This window comes from Trachymyrmex cornetzi, unplaced genomic scaffold, assembly GCF_001594075.2.
Source record: "Trachymyrmex cornetzi isolate Tcor2-1 unplaced genomic scaffold, Tcor1.1 scaffold719, whole genome shotgun sequence".
In the NCBI taxonomy this organism is placed as follows: domain Eukaryota; kingdom Metazoa; phylum Arthropoda; class Insecta; order Hymenoptera; family Formicidae; genus Trachymyrmex; species Trachymyrmex cornetzi.
Genome location: NW_017300047.1, coordinates 560,999 through 579,643, shown reverse-complemented (window position 1 = coordinate 579,643; position 18,645 = coordinate 560,999). Strand labels below are relative to the sequence as shown.

Below are 18,645 nucleotides of genomic sequence, written 5' to 3'. Positions count from 1 at the left end.
AAGTATAACACTTGCACAATGATAGTAGAACGATATCGACATTGTCATTAAGAGTTATAGACTCAGGTTTCTGCGGAGGATGTATTGTGGCCGTATCAAACTTCATTTGGAAATCAGGTATATTAGACAAAGAATCCAGTCGACACCAACTAGAAAGTAATATATCCATTGCCACTCACTCAACAATGTAACTGTTATGTGATACCATGTATTATATTACATATACGTAATTAGTTAAATGCGAAATTATAACATACGCAGATGTTACGTTACTTTTAGTGGGTATTGAAGAATTAAGAAAACGAACAACGAGCCTCTGATAAATACTTCGATAACCGGTCTCTCTGACGGATTAACCGTCTTCTCGATTTGTTTCACGTCGTATATTTTTCATTCACGTCAATTACGTTGCGCATAATTTACTTAATAAGTACCAATTCGCAAATTGACGTTCGCGTTACATTCACGAGAAAAGACAGTGAAGAGAAAAAGAGAAAAGGAAGAGATAATTCATCTCTGGGGCGCAAATAACGCCAAAGTCCAGCGGAAGTCTGTTTCGCGCTAGCGTGATTTTCATTGGCAAACAATTCGTCCGGCTTCGTGTTAAACTTCACCATTTGTTCAGTGCGAACAGATAAATGGGGCACACGGTCTTCGGCGCTTCCTCGCGCGATCGATCTGACTCGTCCGCGCCCACGCAATCCACGGAGCAGAATAGTGCTACGGTAGTCCTCGTTCTCTCTCTATCCTCCTATGGAATCTCGCCTTGTGATATAGTATCTGTCAATCCCCGGACGCACAATGTATTCACGCACCGCGCGATACCGATCCGCTAACGACGAGTAATGGATATTCGCGGCTGCGCTTCAATTCATCGCGATTGCTTATCGAAAATCGCGTCGCGGTTATTAATCGCGCGCGACTCGTTCTCCTCTTGCTCGCAAGAGCATCACGGTGAATCTCATCCCGTTAGTCTTTCAACGAGTTTAGTTATGCAAAAAGGGCGGAAATAAATTACACCGCTCGTTCGATTTAATATCGAATAAGATAAGGTGGTATAATTTCGAAAATGGTATACAATTCTGAACGACATAAGATTTGAATCCAATTTTGAGGTTCAAGTTTGATAACTTTCATCTCATTGTGCAGAGTACTAAAAAATACCATCAAATACTGGAAAAACCAAACTTCTTGAATCTCGAAAATTGGATTCAAATCTTATTTCATTTAGAATTGTACCCCTATTAACCTGGACCCTCCACCATCGAAAATCAAGTTCGCAATAGGTCAAAAATTTAGTGCTAATTAAGTGCTAATATAGTGCTCTATTCCGAAATTTAGTGCTCAAGCCGTTTAGCGGTAATTAAAAAAAAATGGGGGTCCAGCTAAATATTAAGCTGGACCCCCTCCCCCCCAAAAAAAATATACAGGGCACGTACACAAAAAATAAGTACACAGAAAATTTAGTGCTAATTTAGTGCTCCAAAATAGAGCCAAAAAAAATTGAAATATAGCGTGAATATTCGAATATAGCATTAATTCCAATATTAGAGCGCGCCGCGCATTAAAGTTCGTTCCCGATCATCAAATAATTAGGTGCTCGATTGATTATGGTATCAAAATAATCCTTAGACATTGTAGTATCGAAATATGTATATACATATCTAAATTTAGTGCTCACTCTAAGTCATTGAAAATAATTAATACGCGTCCCGGAAGAGCGCGCGCCGCGCTCTAAAATTCGTCTCAAAATCGTCAAATAATTAGTTGCTCGATTAATTATGGTACCAAAATAATCCTTGGACATTGTAGTATCGAAATATGTATACATATCTGAATTTAGTGCTCACTCTAAGTCATTGAAAATAATGGTGGGGGGTCCAGGTTAATAGGGGTTAGAATTGTACCATGTTCGAAATTGTACTATCTTATCTTAAGAGAAAATTTCAGAATTATGTTTATTAAATAATTTTTACACATATGAATAAAAAATGTAATATTCGGTCAAGGTGGATTTTCGTATCTAATATTTCGTGTATGTGAAGCTAGCATATCACTTGGTGGAAAATAAAAAAATGTTAAGAGTTCTGAGCATATTTTCAATAGTTCTACAGTTCTATATAAATTAAACAAATAGTTCCGGCCATTAAAGCCGAGAAACCCACTATACAAAATGATATATGGTATATGCCAGGTTCACGCAAAGCGAATTTTGTCTAACAAAGGCAATAATCACATTTTCTTATAGGATCTTAAAAAATACATAGTTCTCTAAGGAGTTCTAGCGATTAGCATCGCCATTTCGGATTTTATTTCGATTTTTGATTTTTAAGACCCGAAAAAGGCACTTTTCAGGGTATAGGTGTGTTTTGCTGGCCGAAATCCGAACTGTCGGATTTCGGCCAGCAAATCACACCTATACCCTGAAAAGTGCCTTTTTCGGGTCTTAAAAATTGTTTATAAAATTAACAGGTAATTTTTATCATTAGAACTCTTCGGTACGCGTTATAATACATTCAAAGCTACAAGATAAGTACCATAAGTCTCACAGAACTGTCGGATTTCGGCCAGCAAATCACACCTATACCCTGAAAAGTGCCTTTTTCGGGTCTTAAAAATTGTTTATAAAATTAACAGGTAATTTTTATCATCAGAACTCTTCGGTACGCGTTAGAATACATTCAAAGCTACAAGATAAGGACCATAAGTCTCACAGAACTGTCGGATTTCGGCCAGCAAATCACACCTATACCCTGAAAAGTGCCTTTTTCGGGTCTAAAAAATCAAAAATCGAAATAAAATTTGAAATGGCGATGCTAATCGCTAGAACTCCTTAGAGAACTATGTATTTTTTAAAATCCTATAAGAAAATGTGATTATTGCCTTTGCTAGTCAAAATTCACTTTGCGTGAACCTGGCATATCGTTTTGTATAGTGGGTTTCTCGGCTTTAATGGCCGGAACTATTTGTTTAATTTATATAGAACTGTAGAACTATTGAAAATATGCTCAGGATTCTTAACATTTTTTTATTTTCCACCAAGTGATATGCTAGCTTCACATACACTAATATTTCTTGTAAATTTATACAATTTTCAATTCAAGCTAACTGTGCGTCAATTATCTAGTCTTGAAATACAGTCCTAAACTGAAACTGAATAATACTAATAATCACAAATTAAATTTACAAACAATTTAATATTATTGCTGCAAATAAGCAATCTTAGAAGACAGTTAATGATTTGATGCTAATAAGCATCTTAAATTTAATTTTTAATAATTTTATTTAATAATAATTATTTTATTTTATTTTTTTTTAAATATTTACACGAATAGAGAAAATAAATCAGGTTAAGAATCTGTTTTAAATAAAAGTTTTAATTCGAAAGGTGAGAGAAAATTTTAAATCGCGCTTCTTCAGGTAATTCGGCACTTGTTGCGATCGAAGGTAGATAAAGCACGATGTAGATAGATTAGAGGCAGCGTGTTCAGCGTGCCTATTCGACCGATATCTATAATATGCTACATTTCTCGCGATAGCTTCCAGATGTGCCGACGCGAAGTGATTTTTGGCCAACGTCCAATGCGAGGTACAGAAATTGAGCTTCTAAATGAAAATCTAGTTTTCGAAAATCGAGCACATAAGGGTAGATCGACGATATTTGGCTGTCGCCGTTTCTCATACATGTTTCGGCGACCTCGCTACGAAAATCGCTGACGAAACGATAGAGATCGCGCGAGTTTTCAGCAACGACGGAAACGACGAAATAGACGGGTGTCAAACATTTATTTCTGTCAAACTCGGGTAGTGTCGGTAGTGAGTAGTTCGGTCGAACGTTCCAGATCAGATTCGTGATTACGCGGGCGTGTAAAGGCGGGGTACACGTCCTACTCCCTATCGATCGACAAGACGCTAGGAGGAGCGCAACGGCGTCTTGCCGGAAGAGCTACCCGCTGACGAGAGAACGAGAACCTCTTTCCCTCGGTCGCCGTTATCAAAGTCAGAACCCGGAAAAATGATAGTGTATTAACAGCATTAGCCGATAGCAGTTTAATTGAAAATAATCTTAAAATAAATTTAAACAGAAGGCTCTAAATGAGAGTCAGACGTGGTAAGAAAGTGCGCAGATTAAATTTTATAATAAGAGTCATATTTACTCAATAAGTCAATTATTAAAAATCATACGACGCTTTTCTCTTCCTCCCACAACGCTGCTCCAACGTTTCGGTTCCAACATTTGAACAATCTTCAGCGATAAAAGAACCAAATACATGAAAAATAAAATTTAAATAATGTATGTTGCAAGGGACGCTTAATTGTTCAACCTGCGTTTATGGGGGAACACCACTGTGACAGCCGAAAAAAAAAGCTATTTTTGTGAATTTTTTTTGTCAAAACTACACTTCGTTCGCTATACTCTGTGCTCGCGTTCGCTTGGTAAACGGCCGGGGTGCTATAATGTAGCGCACCGGACGTTACATATGTACTCTTTATTTTATTTTGTAACATTTATAATATAATTTGTATCGGATATGTAAACTGTATAATTATTTTTAATCTTCCAGCCATCATTAGATCACCTATGTGAAATCCGACATTTGACTTACAAAAATGCTTGACTTAATTTAATGCTCATTAAAAATATTTTTTTCTTGAAGTCGAGTGCCGCAGATTCACATAGGTTTTGTGTAAAATATTAACTTATTTTCAGTGGTACAAATTAGTATAAATTCAGTTTTGTTCATTTTTGCCCTTGTGTTGTTTCTTTTTTATGGTCCTGCTAGCTTAAATATTAAACTAGCAGCGCCACTGTTTTCTGGGAAATGACGCATAATATAGAATTTCTTTTGGTGGTACAAATTAGTACAAATTCGATACTATTTATTTCTTTATTTATTTATTTATTTTTCTTTTTTTTTTAATTGGTCCTGCCAGCTTAATATTAACCTGGCAGCGCCACGTTTTTTTCCAAAACGGCACAGAGTACAAAATTTTTTTTTATGATACAAATTAGTACAAAAAAAGTACTAAAAATTCCAATAGGTCCGATTTGATTCTGCTCATTTGGTCCTGCCAGCTTTATAGAGCTTCCGTTTGTTACATTTTGAACGAATAAAGTCTGAAAATGTTTCTCAGTGATAATAGCTTGTATGAATTATTGTCTTTATATATTCAAAGTACATACATTTACGAAGTTATTACAAAAAATAATATTAATATTTCTAGCCTCAGTGCTCATTGATGTGCACCTCGTCTGGAAAAACATGGGTGCACGAGCGCTCGTCTGAACGGGAGTTCTACAATAAAAATTTTTTTTTTAATATATGAGTGTAGTTTTAATTAAGCGTACTGATTTTTTGATAAAATAATTTTAAACAAAATAGCGCTGTTTTAAAAAAGAAGTCGCAATTTTGCTAAAAAAATCGTTACTTTTTTTATTGTTTTTCAAAAAACTAATAATCCGATTGAAAAATTCGTACACTTAACTGAAGACAATTTTGTTGTAAACATTCTGTCCAAAATTCAAGACATTCAGATCAAAATTAGCCGAGATATGTGAGCGCCCAGTTACGAAAACGTAGTTTCGAGAAAAACGTGTTTAAAGTTTTACAACCGATTAGTTTATGCATTTGACTACGTGCTACTCCATCATATTTATTATAGTTCCGTTACGAATTTTAACATAATATTTTAGGGACATATTTTTAAGACACCAAACATTACAAAAATGCAAAAAAAATCGAATTTTTTAACCCGTCACAGTGGTGTTTTCCCTTAAATAATCAAATAATATAAACTATAAGAACTCCCGATACTTTAAACAAATTAAAATAATAGGGGGCTATAGAAGAAATTTAAAGTTAAAAATAATCTTGTTAATTTTCAATGGCACTGAGAATAATTTCTAGTTGAAAATAAACGAACCAGAAGATTCTCATCATATAAGAATTCCGGTTATATCTCTCAACTAGAATTATAATAGATTCAACTAGAAAATACTGATTTTTTCGTTCTCAACTAGAATTCCAATTAATGCAACCAGACTCTCCAGTGCAGTAATAATAAAACAAATACGCTTTTATAGCTCTTGTTTTAATAAAACGTTATTTGTTTCATTAACGCTCCGTCGACCATGTGGAATTTTTGCACCATCAGCAACCTGAGTCTTTGAATTTTAGCATGCAGATTTTTATATTGGTTTGAATTGTATGAAAATTGAAAAAATTCTTGCATACTTGTGAAAGTTTCAATAAGTTTTTACTATCGTAAAAGTCGGATTATATTTTTTACAGATTTAAATTTATCTACCAGAATTTACAATCAAAATATTAATTATGCCTTCAAAGTCCAACTTGTGAGTAAATAAATATTTATTCAATTAAAAAAAATGATACTTAAATTTAAGTATCATTTTTTAAATTTAATAATTATTTATTTACTGTAAGCAAATAGTTCCATTGGAATACTATAATCTAAATAAATATTTATTAAAATTTTGTAAATTTTTTTTCAGCGTGTCAGGTTACGTTTTATTCAGTGGACAAAACGCTTGTCGCTTCCTTGATCGAATTCTCCGTCACATATAATTTTAACAGATTTCTAAGTATGTCAACATGTTTTTAACAATCTTAGCAAAAAAGGATTTTTCACCATACAAATGTGTCAAAAAGGTTTAAACAGTTTAGAAAAGCCGATTCGAGTTTTCTCCCACACAGCTGGAACAAGCACGTTCTAGCTCCCCTCCTTTTATTGTTAATCTCTGTTTCTCTCCGCTTTGCTTCACGAAGAACCTTGTATAATGGTGGATAATTATTGATAAGCCGTGTGCAAAATGAGAACGCGGTGGCAATGAAGATAACGAAGAAAAGGAATAAAAGGCGAACTGCGAATTGCTCCAATTACGATTATCTTCGGGAATCCGAATACCACGAGAATCTTATACCGGCGTTTTTATAGTTGTTTGTAAGCTGCCCGTTTCGTGGGATATTAATATGAAAAACTGACATGGGGTCGAGCGGTATTCGGGAGATGTGAATTTCAATGTCGTTGAATTCTTTTATAAGTTCCGGAATACATTTCTGTATCGCGCGACAAGTTTTGTCTCCTTTCCCGATTTCAATCGCGTCTTCGTAAACAGAATTGCTTTCGGCGGAAGTTATTTTAACGCTCGGCTAAATGTGTATTTACCATTTAATGTACATCCATGAGGGGCAGATTTCGCTAGCAATATATTTATAGCATCCTCTGTAATCTGATATTTGCCAATTTTATTCCCTAATTGATGTAATAAAACACGCCGATAAAATAAACAATTAACCTGTTCATTCAAACCTTATTTTTATTTTATTTTAATCTGAAAAAAAAAAAAAGATTGTATTCGTAGGGGAAAAAGAGCTAAAATATATCGAATAATTCAATTCCCTTTAATTTTGAATTTATTTCGCGACGACTTGTTTCGCTGGTATATGCAAATCCAATCTCACGACAGGCATGACCAGTAACACTTAATTTACATCCAAAACTGCATCGATCGATGATAAATATATTCCCTGGTAAATATCTCTGATATGGAATTCCACACCTATCAAATTTCGAGCGTGCTTTCCATTCCGTGCCGATCATACCGCGAACATCATACATTACAGTATCGTTGCGAATGGTTAAATACGAACTGGAAATTACAGTTATCATGTTAACACATTCGATGAGGGACCAAAATTCATATTTAATACGGGGCATTCCCGCATGTGTGTGAAAGTCACAAATTTCACGATTTATTCATGTATGTGTATAAAATGATAATTAAACAAAAAAATAAAATGGTAATTAAATGAAAAAATGTACATATATACACAAATAATGCGGTAACATTTCATTTCCTGCTTCATCTGCACAATGTGATTTACATTTCTAAAAATTCTATATAAAAACATATATATTATATGATCATTATACATTATTTTAATTATATTTTATTTTATAAATATAATTTAAAAATTATTTTAAAAAGATAAAATGATTATTTGACTTTTTCATTTTAATAAATTTTATCATACCCTTTTACAATTTTTATCATATAGTTACTTTATAATATGCTTTGTAATAAATTATTTTACACTCAAGCTTTTTTAGTTTTATTAAACATAAGATAGTAAACAATAATTTGTTTACTATCTTATGTTCAATAAACAATAACTGATCATGTATTCTGATTCAACTGGTATTTGTTGAACGGAAGCGATGCATCTCGATTACCAATTAATTCAAATCGATGATAAGCTAAACAAGAGAGAGGGAGGAAGGGAGAGAGAGAGAGCTCTAGAATTCCCAGGAATCCTTTCAGGTGCTAAAAAGCAATACATGATTGAGCAACAGAATAAGTGAGATGAAACCTACATAAAATAGAAATGCAAAAATAAAGATAATAAAATATTAAAATATTACAAAAAAAGATAAAAAAACAAAAAATAACAGAAAGAGAAAAGAAACGGAAAAAGAAACTCACGAAAGAATATTAAATACATTCATTGCAATTCAAGCAATAGGAAATACACGACAATGCAAAAAGTAATTCACAACATGATACATTCATTTATTCTCATCAAAGTGGAATTCGCAGCTTCGCGTATATACGTATATATACGTGCGCATACGTACCGACATATATGTATAATGTACACACGTGCAGATTTATGTAAAAGCGCATATAATTAATAGATGTATCCTGACATCCCGCAAACTTGTATTCGCTTTAAACACAGCGCAATACGTGATATTAAAACTCATACCTTTTATTTACATACCGTTAGTTGATTCGTGTACTTTCTCATGTGTGTCTACTCGATTAATAATATTTTAATATACATAAATAATTTCTTTTTTTTCCCTCTCTGCCACTCCGGTTTGTAATTTAAAATACAGTGATATTAACGTATTATGAACGCACGATATATATGTATACTAACACTTTTATTCATATTAATGATTAATGTTCGAGCGCATCCGTAAATTGTGATATTACTTCATTACAAATTCAAGATATAATTAATTGATAAGCTTAATTTGACATAAATTATTGCCGCTCGTAATTATAATGTAAATTAATACACATCTACTGCATTAGTTAGGATGCTGAATGCGACGTGATATTTTATAAAAAGAGTAGGACAATTTATGACATTTTATCATCAAATTGCGACCCACTTTGCTGTATGTAACAGAAAAGAGTCGACGTATATGGGTGATAGCAGGATAACGTACGCTGAATCAGACATATCGTATACGTGACTCCGAAACAATATCTATCTTCTTACGCAAGATCGATTACGTGGATAATAATGAAACAACACAAGAAACTCGGCGAGAGTTCTCACAAAATTAAATGTTAGAACAGTCGAACTGGAAAAACATGACGATCGAAGACCGGTCTTGAATATGCATAAATAGGTCGCGCGCGATTACCTCGGCGATTACTTCCAGAAATTCCACTACGAATTGGCCGCTGCTTTTACGATAACGTTGCACTCGGGATCGAATTGCGTTAAATATCGCGCTTTCAGGGCGCGTTGAAGTTGAAGCCTCGGTGAAGCTCGAGGCGAATTCGAACGTTGTTAACCGTGCAAGCGTGAAACTCAGGAAAGAAACCTGGCATTGCCTCGGTTCGGATTCGATTCCGAATCATTGCGTTCGCACGACTCATTGCACCGCATTCAATTCAACCCCCCCACCCCCTCTCTCTCTCACTCTCTCTCTCAGAGATTTCTTAGCAATACTTCCTCTCTCGTAATTTTTTATCTAGATACGTTGATACGTGCGTTAATGCGTCATTAGATAACAGCTACCGTTTAATCGCGAAATCAGAAGTCGCTCAGCGGAGAGGTCCCTCAACAAAATTCACCTCGATATTTTATCGATGTTTTCCCTAATATTTTATGTAGGTTTCATAATCAATCACTAGAGTTGACGTCTATTTCATCCGAAATCAAGATTTATCGGTCTTACTAGTCTTACTACTGTCGATTTCGCGTGTAAAAAAAAAAAAAATTCGTGAAAATATACGATTTCGAGGAAAGCTAGGTTCTTTTTTTAATTCTTGGTACACGCGATTGGGTCATTCATGTTCTACGCATTTTTTTTCTTTCACTAACACGGAAATCTCGCAAAGTGTCTCTATTCATCTTCGTCAATAAAATAAAAAAAATAATTATTTGTAAAAACTTTCAAAATTTCTTAAATATAATCATTTTATTGACGTGGATGATTATAGGTAATTTTATTGTAAAATTTTTGATATCTAGAATAATTTTTGATATAACGAAAAAAGCTGAATATTATTTTACACATCAAGGGTTTTATCACTCATAACTATTTTTGAATCGAAACTGACATTTTTTAAATTTATCTATTTACGTTGCATAATACAAACAATATATTTATATTTTTAGACCGTATATGTCAGAAACACAATCAATACAAGAAATTTAAATGCCTATTACGGTCAGAGCTGGATCTTCGTTGCTTTTAAAATAATTCAATCTTGAATTACTAATATATACCAATAAATTTATTAACAGTTTTAATATATTAACATCTGTATAATATATGATGCTTGATCAAGGTAGCATCAAATTATTAAAATTGCTTGTCAATTTAATTCGCGATTACTAGAGTAGTTTTAATTGCGTTTATTTAGTCCGGAAAAACAATTCGGCGCGCAGTTAGAAAAAGACTACAATATGGTATATATGCAAGTACATATATAGTATATATTAGTAATTCAAGATTGAATTATTTTAAAAGCAACGAAGATCCAGCTCCGACCGTAATAGGCATAATACAAAGTTTCATTAACCCTTAGCGGCCACACAGGGTGACTTTGTACTCCAAGGCTTAGGAAAAGTGAAATTAGAGGTCTAAAACATTTGAAATTGATACAAGTATCGACATCTGTTACTAGTAGACACGTGTGAGATGTGACTCCTTTACATAGGAAAATCGCATGGCGGCGCTTTGAGCGTTCGTTTTCTCGACGTTTTCATTTTTCCCTCATAACCGTAATTTTGCAAAATAAATATATTTTTTGAAAGATCGGCGTATACTGTTATTTTTTTATGGTGGTGGTGTATCTTGTGCGTACAATCCTAAAATTTTAGCCCTTAATATTGAAAAATGGCGGAGTAATGAATTTTTTTCTGAAAAAAGTCATTTTTGCCGAATTTTCACATATATGACCAGTTTTTAGAGCGCCATCTAAATTGACTAATATAAATCATTAGAAATGTTGAAGAACTATTCAACAAACATGAAACAATCGATTAGAAATCTTAAAATATCCATATATCTTGTACAACTAATTTTTTTAGCTATGTACCCCGGTGTGGCCGCGATGTGGCCGGGCTGAGGTGTGGCCGCTAAGGGTTAAAATCAGAATTTGACACTTTACAAGGTGTCCTTGTGAGAAAAAATTCTAATGAATGAACTGGAAACTTCTAATCATATCAAATAGAATTCTGATTATCTTGACTAGAATTACAATAGATTCAACCAGAAAATTCTGATTTGTCCATTTTCAATCATCCCAATTAATGCAACCAAATTTTTTCCAATGCAGTGTTGAAATACTAGAAGTATCTGGCTAAATAATGGTTTCTATTCCTTCCTCTTTTTTAATACTAAACACACTTTATAAATATTTTTTAAAGATGTTAAGTATACGTAAGAATCATTTGATCCTGCGTATATGTTATATTGTAATGTACATCAAATTTGAAGACACTATTCGTTGAAATTATTTAATTATATCGACATCATTTATATCGACTGATGTACATAATAATATATATATTGGAAAAATATATTGGAAAAATAATCAAAATTTTATTTTATTTTATTGGAAAAAAATTGATTGTTTAGTATGAACTACTTATTAAAGTGCGCATGAATTGAATTAAAAACAAATTTTTGTTAACATTGTTCCAATAAAATCAGGTCTAAAAGAATTAATAATTTTTTATATACTTGCAAAAATGATGAAAATGAACCCAGAAAACGAATGATCCATCGCGCGCGCGTTTGTAATAAAGAAATGGAAAATCATCGTGTGTGTAGAAAGGGTTAAACTTGTCATCTCAATCTCTCTGTGATCATTGGATCAAAACAGAAAGGAACGGAAACGCTATGTCATCGCTTTGTCGAATGCAGTGAGAATAACCGCAACGATATGGAAAGAATCGCGTTACCCCACCGATCGGGCTCAAATCCCGGACGTGTCGGAAGGCCATCGGAACTTGCCGCCCATCGGTTATGGCCATTTAGAAGGGGCAAGCAAATCTAATTTTTGCTCATTTCCAGCACTTAGCCTCTCAGTTTTACAGTGCGAGCGCCGGCAGGTCGGCGTCAAAGTAAACCACCGTGCGGCCTCGCAAGGTCACGACCCGGCAGGCAGGCCTTACTCGGAAAGTTTGCGGACTTGCGTGCGAATGCTACAGTTGGTGGAGATAATGCGATTCCCACTTGTACGCGCGCGTTCTTGCACGTTCATCGCCGCGCCGCGCCGGGACGAGGAAGTAGGGACAAGGACTTTGAATACCCACGTACCTGAATACCGGGTATTATCCAAGATTTCGAGAATTGAATACGGGAATGATACTCAAAATAATCAGATAAACGTGAATAGCACGAACAAACTACAAAGTGACGTTTGAAATGTCACATTATTTAATTATCCACAATTTTCGGGCTTTGATAATTAATTAATTGTCTTTATACTAGCTCTGTACCAGATTTGTTAAAATTAAATGCTTATTATTAATTATATAATTCTTTAATGTATATAATGTATATAAAAATGAATTTTTTGATATAATATAAATTATTATAATACAAATAAAAAATATATAAACCATGACATTTCGTGCGTCATCCTATACATATTGACAAATTTATCTATTTTGTAACAAGAAATAAGTCTTAAGAATAAAGCTATTCTAACGGTTTTAACGTCAAATGTTCTTGATTCAATGTACGCGCGTTAATCAAATCCGATTTACATATCCAACAACGTCAAATATTCATAGACTTCGTAGAGAATATATTTAGGCTGTTAATTCCATACGCAATGTAAATTACGACGACGGCAGAGGAAGAACACGATGTATCTTGAAAACCATACATTCTACCAATTACCGTTAAAAGCGTAAATGGAAGCAGAGGTACCACTGGTAATGGACCAACATTTTCAACGCGAATGTACATCGGAATCCCCCGCAGATTCGCGAGCCACGACCGCTTGGGAATCACAGAATTGTACCGAAGAATTTCTGTCACTGCCCACGTATATACACCCCCGTTTCCACCGTTGTAAAACAATATAGTGTTAAGTGCATCGCAGTATCTGAGATGAGTAGTTGTGCTGCAGGAATTTTCCCTTTGTGACTATCGCCTTGCTTTACGGACCGTTTCGATAAATCGAGTATCACATTAAACGTGCAACATTAGAAGCAACTACTTAATTAGTTTAACACGGTATTGTTAATGTTTATTTTCAGGGTTATTGCCACAGAAAATGAATTTAAAAATTCCGACTTCTCCAGGTTTTCCAGGTAAAACTGGAAAATTTTCCATGAGTAATATAAAATATGTACATTTTTACATTTAGACTCAAGAATTGTAAAAGAAAGCTAGTCTATATTATTAAAGGCTCACACATGTTTCTCAGCTTCAAAAAATCGATTTTTTTTTGCTTATTTTAAAAGGTACATATCTTCGAAATATTTTAAGACCAGAACGAGTTCAATATTCGAATTATTGACGAAGCTGCTTTAACGAAACTAGTCGGGTCGCTCCGCAGATCAGAATTCTAACCGGTTACCGGTAGGGTGTATTGTCGTCGAAATATAGAGCAGATTGCAGTCAGAAGAGGGTCATACTGCAGAGGAGGGCCAACTTTATGGTGCAGGCATCGCTGATTAAGCGTAAATAAAAATTTTTTATTTTATCCTTGAAAAACTTTAAACGCGTTTTTCTCGAAACAGCATTTTTCAGAACGGTGGACAGGATAACTGCCTCACCGTTCGTCCGATTAACTTTATTTTTGGCATACGTATTCTAAATTAGATTCGCTATCGTGTTACGAGAGCTTTTTTGATTAAATTTAATCATTTTCGAATAGCAATAAAAAATAGACAATTTTGTTTGGTGAAAATTACGACTTTTCATTCAAATTATGACCATTTCCGTAATTTTGTTTTTTTCAAATTTCTCTCGTAACACGATAACTATGATTCTAAAAAATAATACAAAATTTTAAATTTTTGTTTCAGATAAGAATTACGAGCTGAATCATGCCCACCGTTTGACCCAATAAAAAAAACACGTTCTACGCCACTGGACGCAGCCGCCAATATGTTTTTAATTATTTTTTAAATTTATTTATACGTTTTATGCTCCTTAAGAGTTCACCTTTAAAATAAAAAAAAATGAAATCGATTAGCCCAATAGTTTTCTTACAATTTCTCATCACATTTTGACTACTTTTCAAGTTCGAGAAACATATGTGAGCCCTTAAAAACAACGGAAAAAAAGCTTAATAGCATAATACAATTTTGGATGCAAATTCAAGACAGCAAAAAATAAATTAGTTTTGGAAAAAAAAATGCAGTTATGACGAGAAAAAGGGGGATTAAATAAAAATACTGAATAAAATATAAATTTTAATTATTTTATTAAAATCGATTAAAGTACACAAATTTTGAACGTATTTAACTATAAACGTCAGAAATAATATTTAAAAAATTATAATAATTATTTGGAATAGGAGCAGTTTCAGGGAATTGTGAGTAAATTTCGAAATTTCAGACTTTTTTACATTTTTCCTTGACTTTTCCCAGTTTCCATGACCAATTTCAATTTCCCTGACTTTTTCCGGTTTTCCAGGTCTGTGGCAACCCTGATTTTTATTAATGCAGACTAACATTAATTTTGATTTAATTCAGCTTTCTCTAATTTTTAGAATTAAAAAAAAAGATGAAACGTAAGTTTAATCACATTGATCTATATTTGGTAAAAATGTGGACAGAGTATATGATAAAGTTTTATAAATAATAATCTTAAATAATTATACAGAACAAGAAAAAACCAAAATTGATTGCAGCATTACTCATCATGTTTGTGTGTTTCCTATATATTTATTTTGATAGTCTAACAAAATTATTTTCTCTAGTTAAATTCTTCTTAGATACTTCAATAAAATCATATTTGTCATTCAACTTTAATGCACATTTTTATATTATTTCGGACTGTACAAAAATGTGAAAAAATTCTTATATAAAATTGTAAAAGTTTTAACAAAGAATTTCTACTATCATAGAAATTGGATTATATTTTACTTATTTTGTACAGATTTAAGTTTATCTACCAAAATTCACAATAAAAAAATCGACTGTGCCTTTAACTTTATATTGAAAAAAATACTAAATCTTAATAAATATTAAGTGTTCTAAGTACATATTTACCAAATGTAAATATATTTATTTGATACAAAAATCATTTATATATCATTTTTTTTTATTGAGTAAATATTTATTTGAGAAATTATCCGAAAATTCATTGGACTCTCGAATACCGATTATGGTCCCAATATTGCCAGCGGAGGAATAGTATTCTTTTTTTTCGTAATTCCCTGTGTATATCGTAAAAAAAAATTTTTTTAACAATTTTATATCACACCACAATCGCACAGATATAATTTTAGTTCAAATTAAATTCAAGAAAACTAAAAAAAAAAATTCATGTTATGACTCAAGCTCTCAGATTAACTCGAATTTAACGAATCTCATCATACAATTAGCAAACATATTTTCATCTTGATAATGCAAACGGGTTAAGAGAGTTTATGCGTATTTCGTGACTGTGCCTGCGCAATGGCCAGACAATATTCGCGCGCGTCCTCTCTCCGTTTGTCGATTAGCCATGAACTCGGCTGATTTTTTTTCGAAGCGCGGCGTGTCATATTATTCGCAAGGGGAAAAGGCAGCCTCCGACAGCCTTCCGTACGATTTCACCGATATCGGATCCCCGTTCGGGAACAGTCGAGGCTAAAGGTCGCGGCTGCTGTGTACATGGAAAATGTTTCGTGGGCAAAGCGGAATATCGATTAGCATTAATTGAAAACCCCCAGTCTCACAAAAATAAAGGCGCTCGTGCAAAGAAAGGGCGTAAAAAAGGATGTTAAAAAATATTTCTGTACGTAATATTTTTGACGGGATAAGAACGTATAAAAGAACAAAGTAAGTAAAAGCAAGTAAAAAGATGGAGTATATAAATAAAACGATATATGAATTTTAGTTCGTATTTCCTGGAACGTCACTCGTATCATGATTTCAGTGCATATCGTCGGTACACCGACATATTTGTTGTTCCGACGTGGAGTAGTAAAGGCTTCCGCATGCAAAGTGTATAAAGGAATGTCAATAAAGGATCGCGTTACGAGAAATAATAAGTGGTTTCTCAAGATGCCTTCGAGAGAGACTCGAGCTTTTGTTTCGCAAATATTATCGCAAATATCAAAGAATGTGTCGAGTGCACCCATGTGCCTCAAGTTATAAATTTGCTGTCAAACATTGTGCCTTCGTTGCGTTAAAGAAATTCACGTCAAACTATATAGTTACAAAAGTAAAGATTTCCATGCATGAAGTTGTCAACAGGTGTACAACAGTGACATTTAATTTATTTCTTTAAAAACTTTAGATGGAAACAAATCTAAATTCAATTCTGTTAAGTTCAAAATAGATTTTCTCTAGTTTCGAAAAAAAAAAAATTTGAAGAAAGATTTTGGATCGCGGTAAATTCTTTAATCGCACTTTAACGCATGCGATTTATAGTAATCGCAATTCTATTGTTTGTCTGATCACCTGATTTTCGCGAATCCCGCGCTTTGCATTTAGCAGCAGCGAAATATCGTGGCTTAATCCCGAAATATCGGTTTCTGGGACACGGCGATAAATTATAAGCCTTTCGATTGCGCGATATGTATACGCTTATTTATCTTTACAGGCTATAAATCTTATTTGTAAAATTGTTTTCATATATTGTCCATAGAAAGTTTGCAAGCGTATAATATTTATTAAAAGGAGCAAACACGTTTGATACACAGGTAAAATAATTAATCACAACAGAGATAAAAACGGTTTCGGTAATATAGTTGGTTTTTTGCATCTTTGAATAACTCTTTTTTTAATATAAATCGATTTCTCTTATCGTTCAGCGTAAAAGAATATTAACATAAAGGCGCAAAGTGAATGTTTTCGAAATATTTCACAACAAAATACATGAAAACAGATACAAGGGATATGAAATATTTATTCCGATGTATATAAAATATTTTTAAAAATATTCATTTTTCGATAATCTTATCTCAATTCTCTTATTCGCAAAATGAGAAGTGATTTGTAGAAACAAATTTTATAGATTTATGCAAAAACGTGATTTACTCTATAATACCAAAATATATTCTACTTCTAATAAAGTTAATATTTTAATGTTAAGCATTCTTTAACTCTCTTATTGCCCTTACCCTGAAATTTTGATCTATTTAATCCTAATTCAGTACTCGCTCCAAAATTTCTTTAACTGGTATTCGCCGACCGGGCCATTTTAAATTAATGTACCTTTGCTTAAAGTTAACGTAATTGAACCATATTTCTTTCATTTTAAAGATTAAAATCCGATCATGGAACTTGAAATTATTATAAGGTTGTGAAAAATATTTGTTATAAATAATCGTTCACAACGTAGTCGAAGAAGAAACGTCTACTCGACTCGCCGATTAGACTCAATTGAATACTTCAATTGAGTTGTTCACAACGTAGTCGAAGAAGAAACGTCTACTCGACTCGCCGATTAGACTCAATTGAATACTTGGTAGTTGGAAGAGTAACCAAATATATTTGTTGAGAAAATAATAGAATCGCGCGATATCTATAAATATAGGATTATTTACGTGACTGTTCACCTTGATGCCGCTGCGGCCCTGCTGCTTGAGCAAGACATTCTCCGGCTTCATGTCACAGTGTATAATTTTATTCTTGTAGAGCGCGTCGAGGCAGAGGAGCAGCGAGTGCGAGAACTTGCGCACAAGCTGGAGGCTGAAGCCCTTGAAGTTGTTCTTCTTGATGAGCTCGTACAGGTTGATACTGAGAAGCTCGAACGTGATGCACATGTGGCAGCGGAAGGTGAACGAGTCGAACATGTGGATGATGTTCATGGTGTTGTCCTTGTCCTGCTCGCGCAGCTTGCGCAGTATACGTATCTCCTCGTGCGCCTGACGGTGGAAGCGCTTCTCGTTCCGCACCATCTTCAATGCCACGTGCTCGTGCGTTTTGTGATCATAGGCCTTGACCACTTGACCGAACGAGCCCTTGCCGATTACGCGGAGAACCTCGTACCGATAAGCCACGTGGTCGTGCGGCACATGAATGTACGAGCCCTGTTCATTGTCGTACTCGTTGTTGTTCGGCCGGCCGATGATGCCCGGCCGTTTCTTCGCGTTCGCGCCGATGAAATAGATTTGCTGGTAGTTGAAGATCTCGTGGTGCTCGTACGGCGTCAGCTTGTTCATGTAAAGCTTCATTACCATCTCCGGCGTGA

At 34.0% G+C, this 18,645-nt stretch overlaps 1 protein-coding gene across 1 annotated transcript in view; it reads right to left on the bottom strand.

The window, feature by feature from the left end:
- The window catches only part of LOC108767684 (dual specificity tyrosine-phosphorylation-regulated kinase 2), a gene marked incomplete at its 5' end in the record, with an annotated part of 62,234 nt that extends 43,591 nt beyond the window's left edge, over window positions 1–18,643 (bottom strand). Inside the window, one exon of the mRNA XM_018517664.1 lies at window positions 18,011–18,643. Within this exon, the coding sequence (XP_018373166.1) occupies window positions 18,011–18,643 (633 nt within the window). The remainder of the gene's footprint in view (window positions 1–18,010) is intronic.
- Window positions 18,644–18,645: the final 2 nt, after the last annotated feature.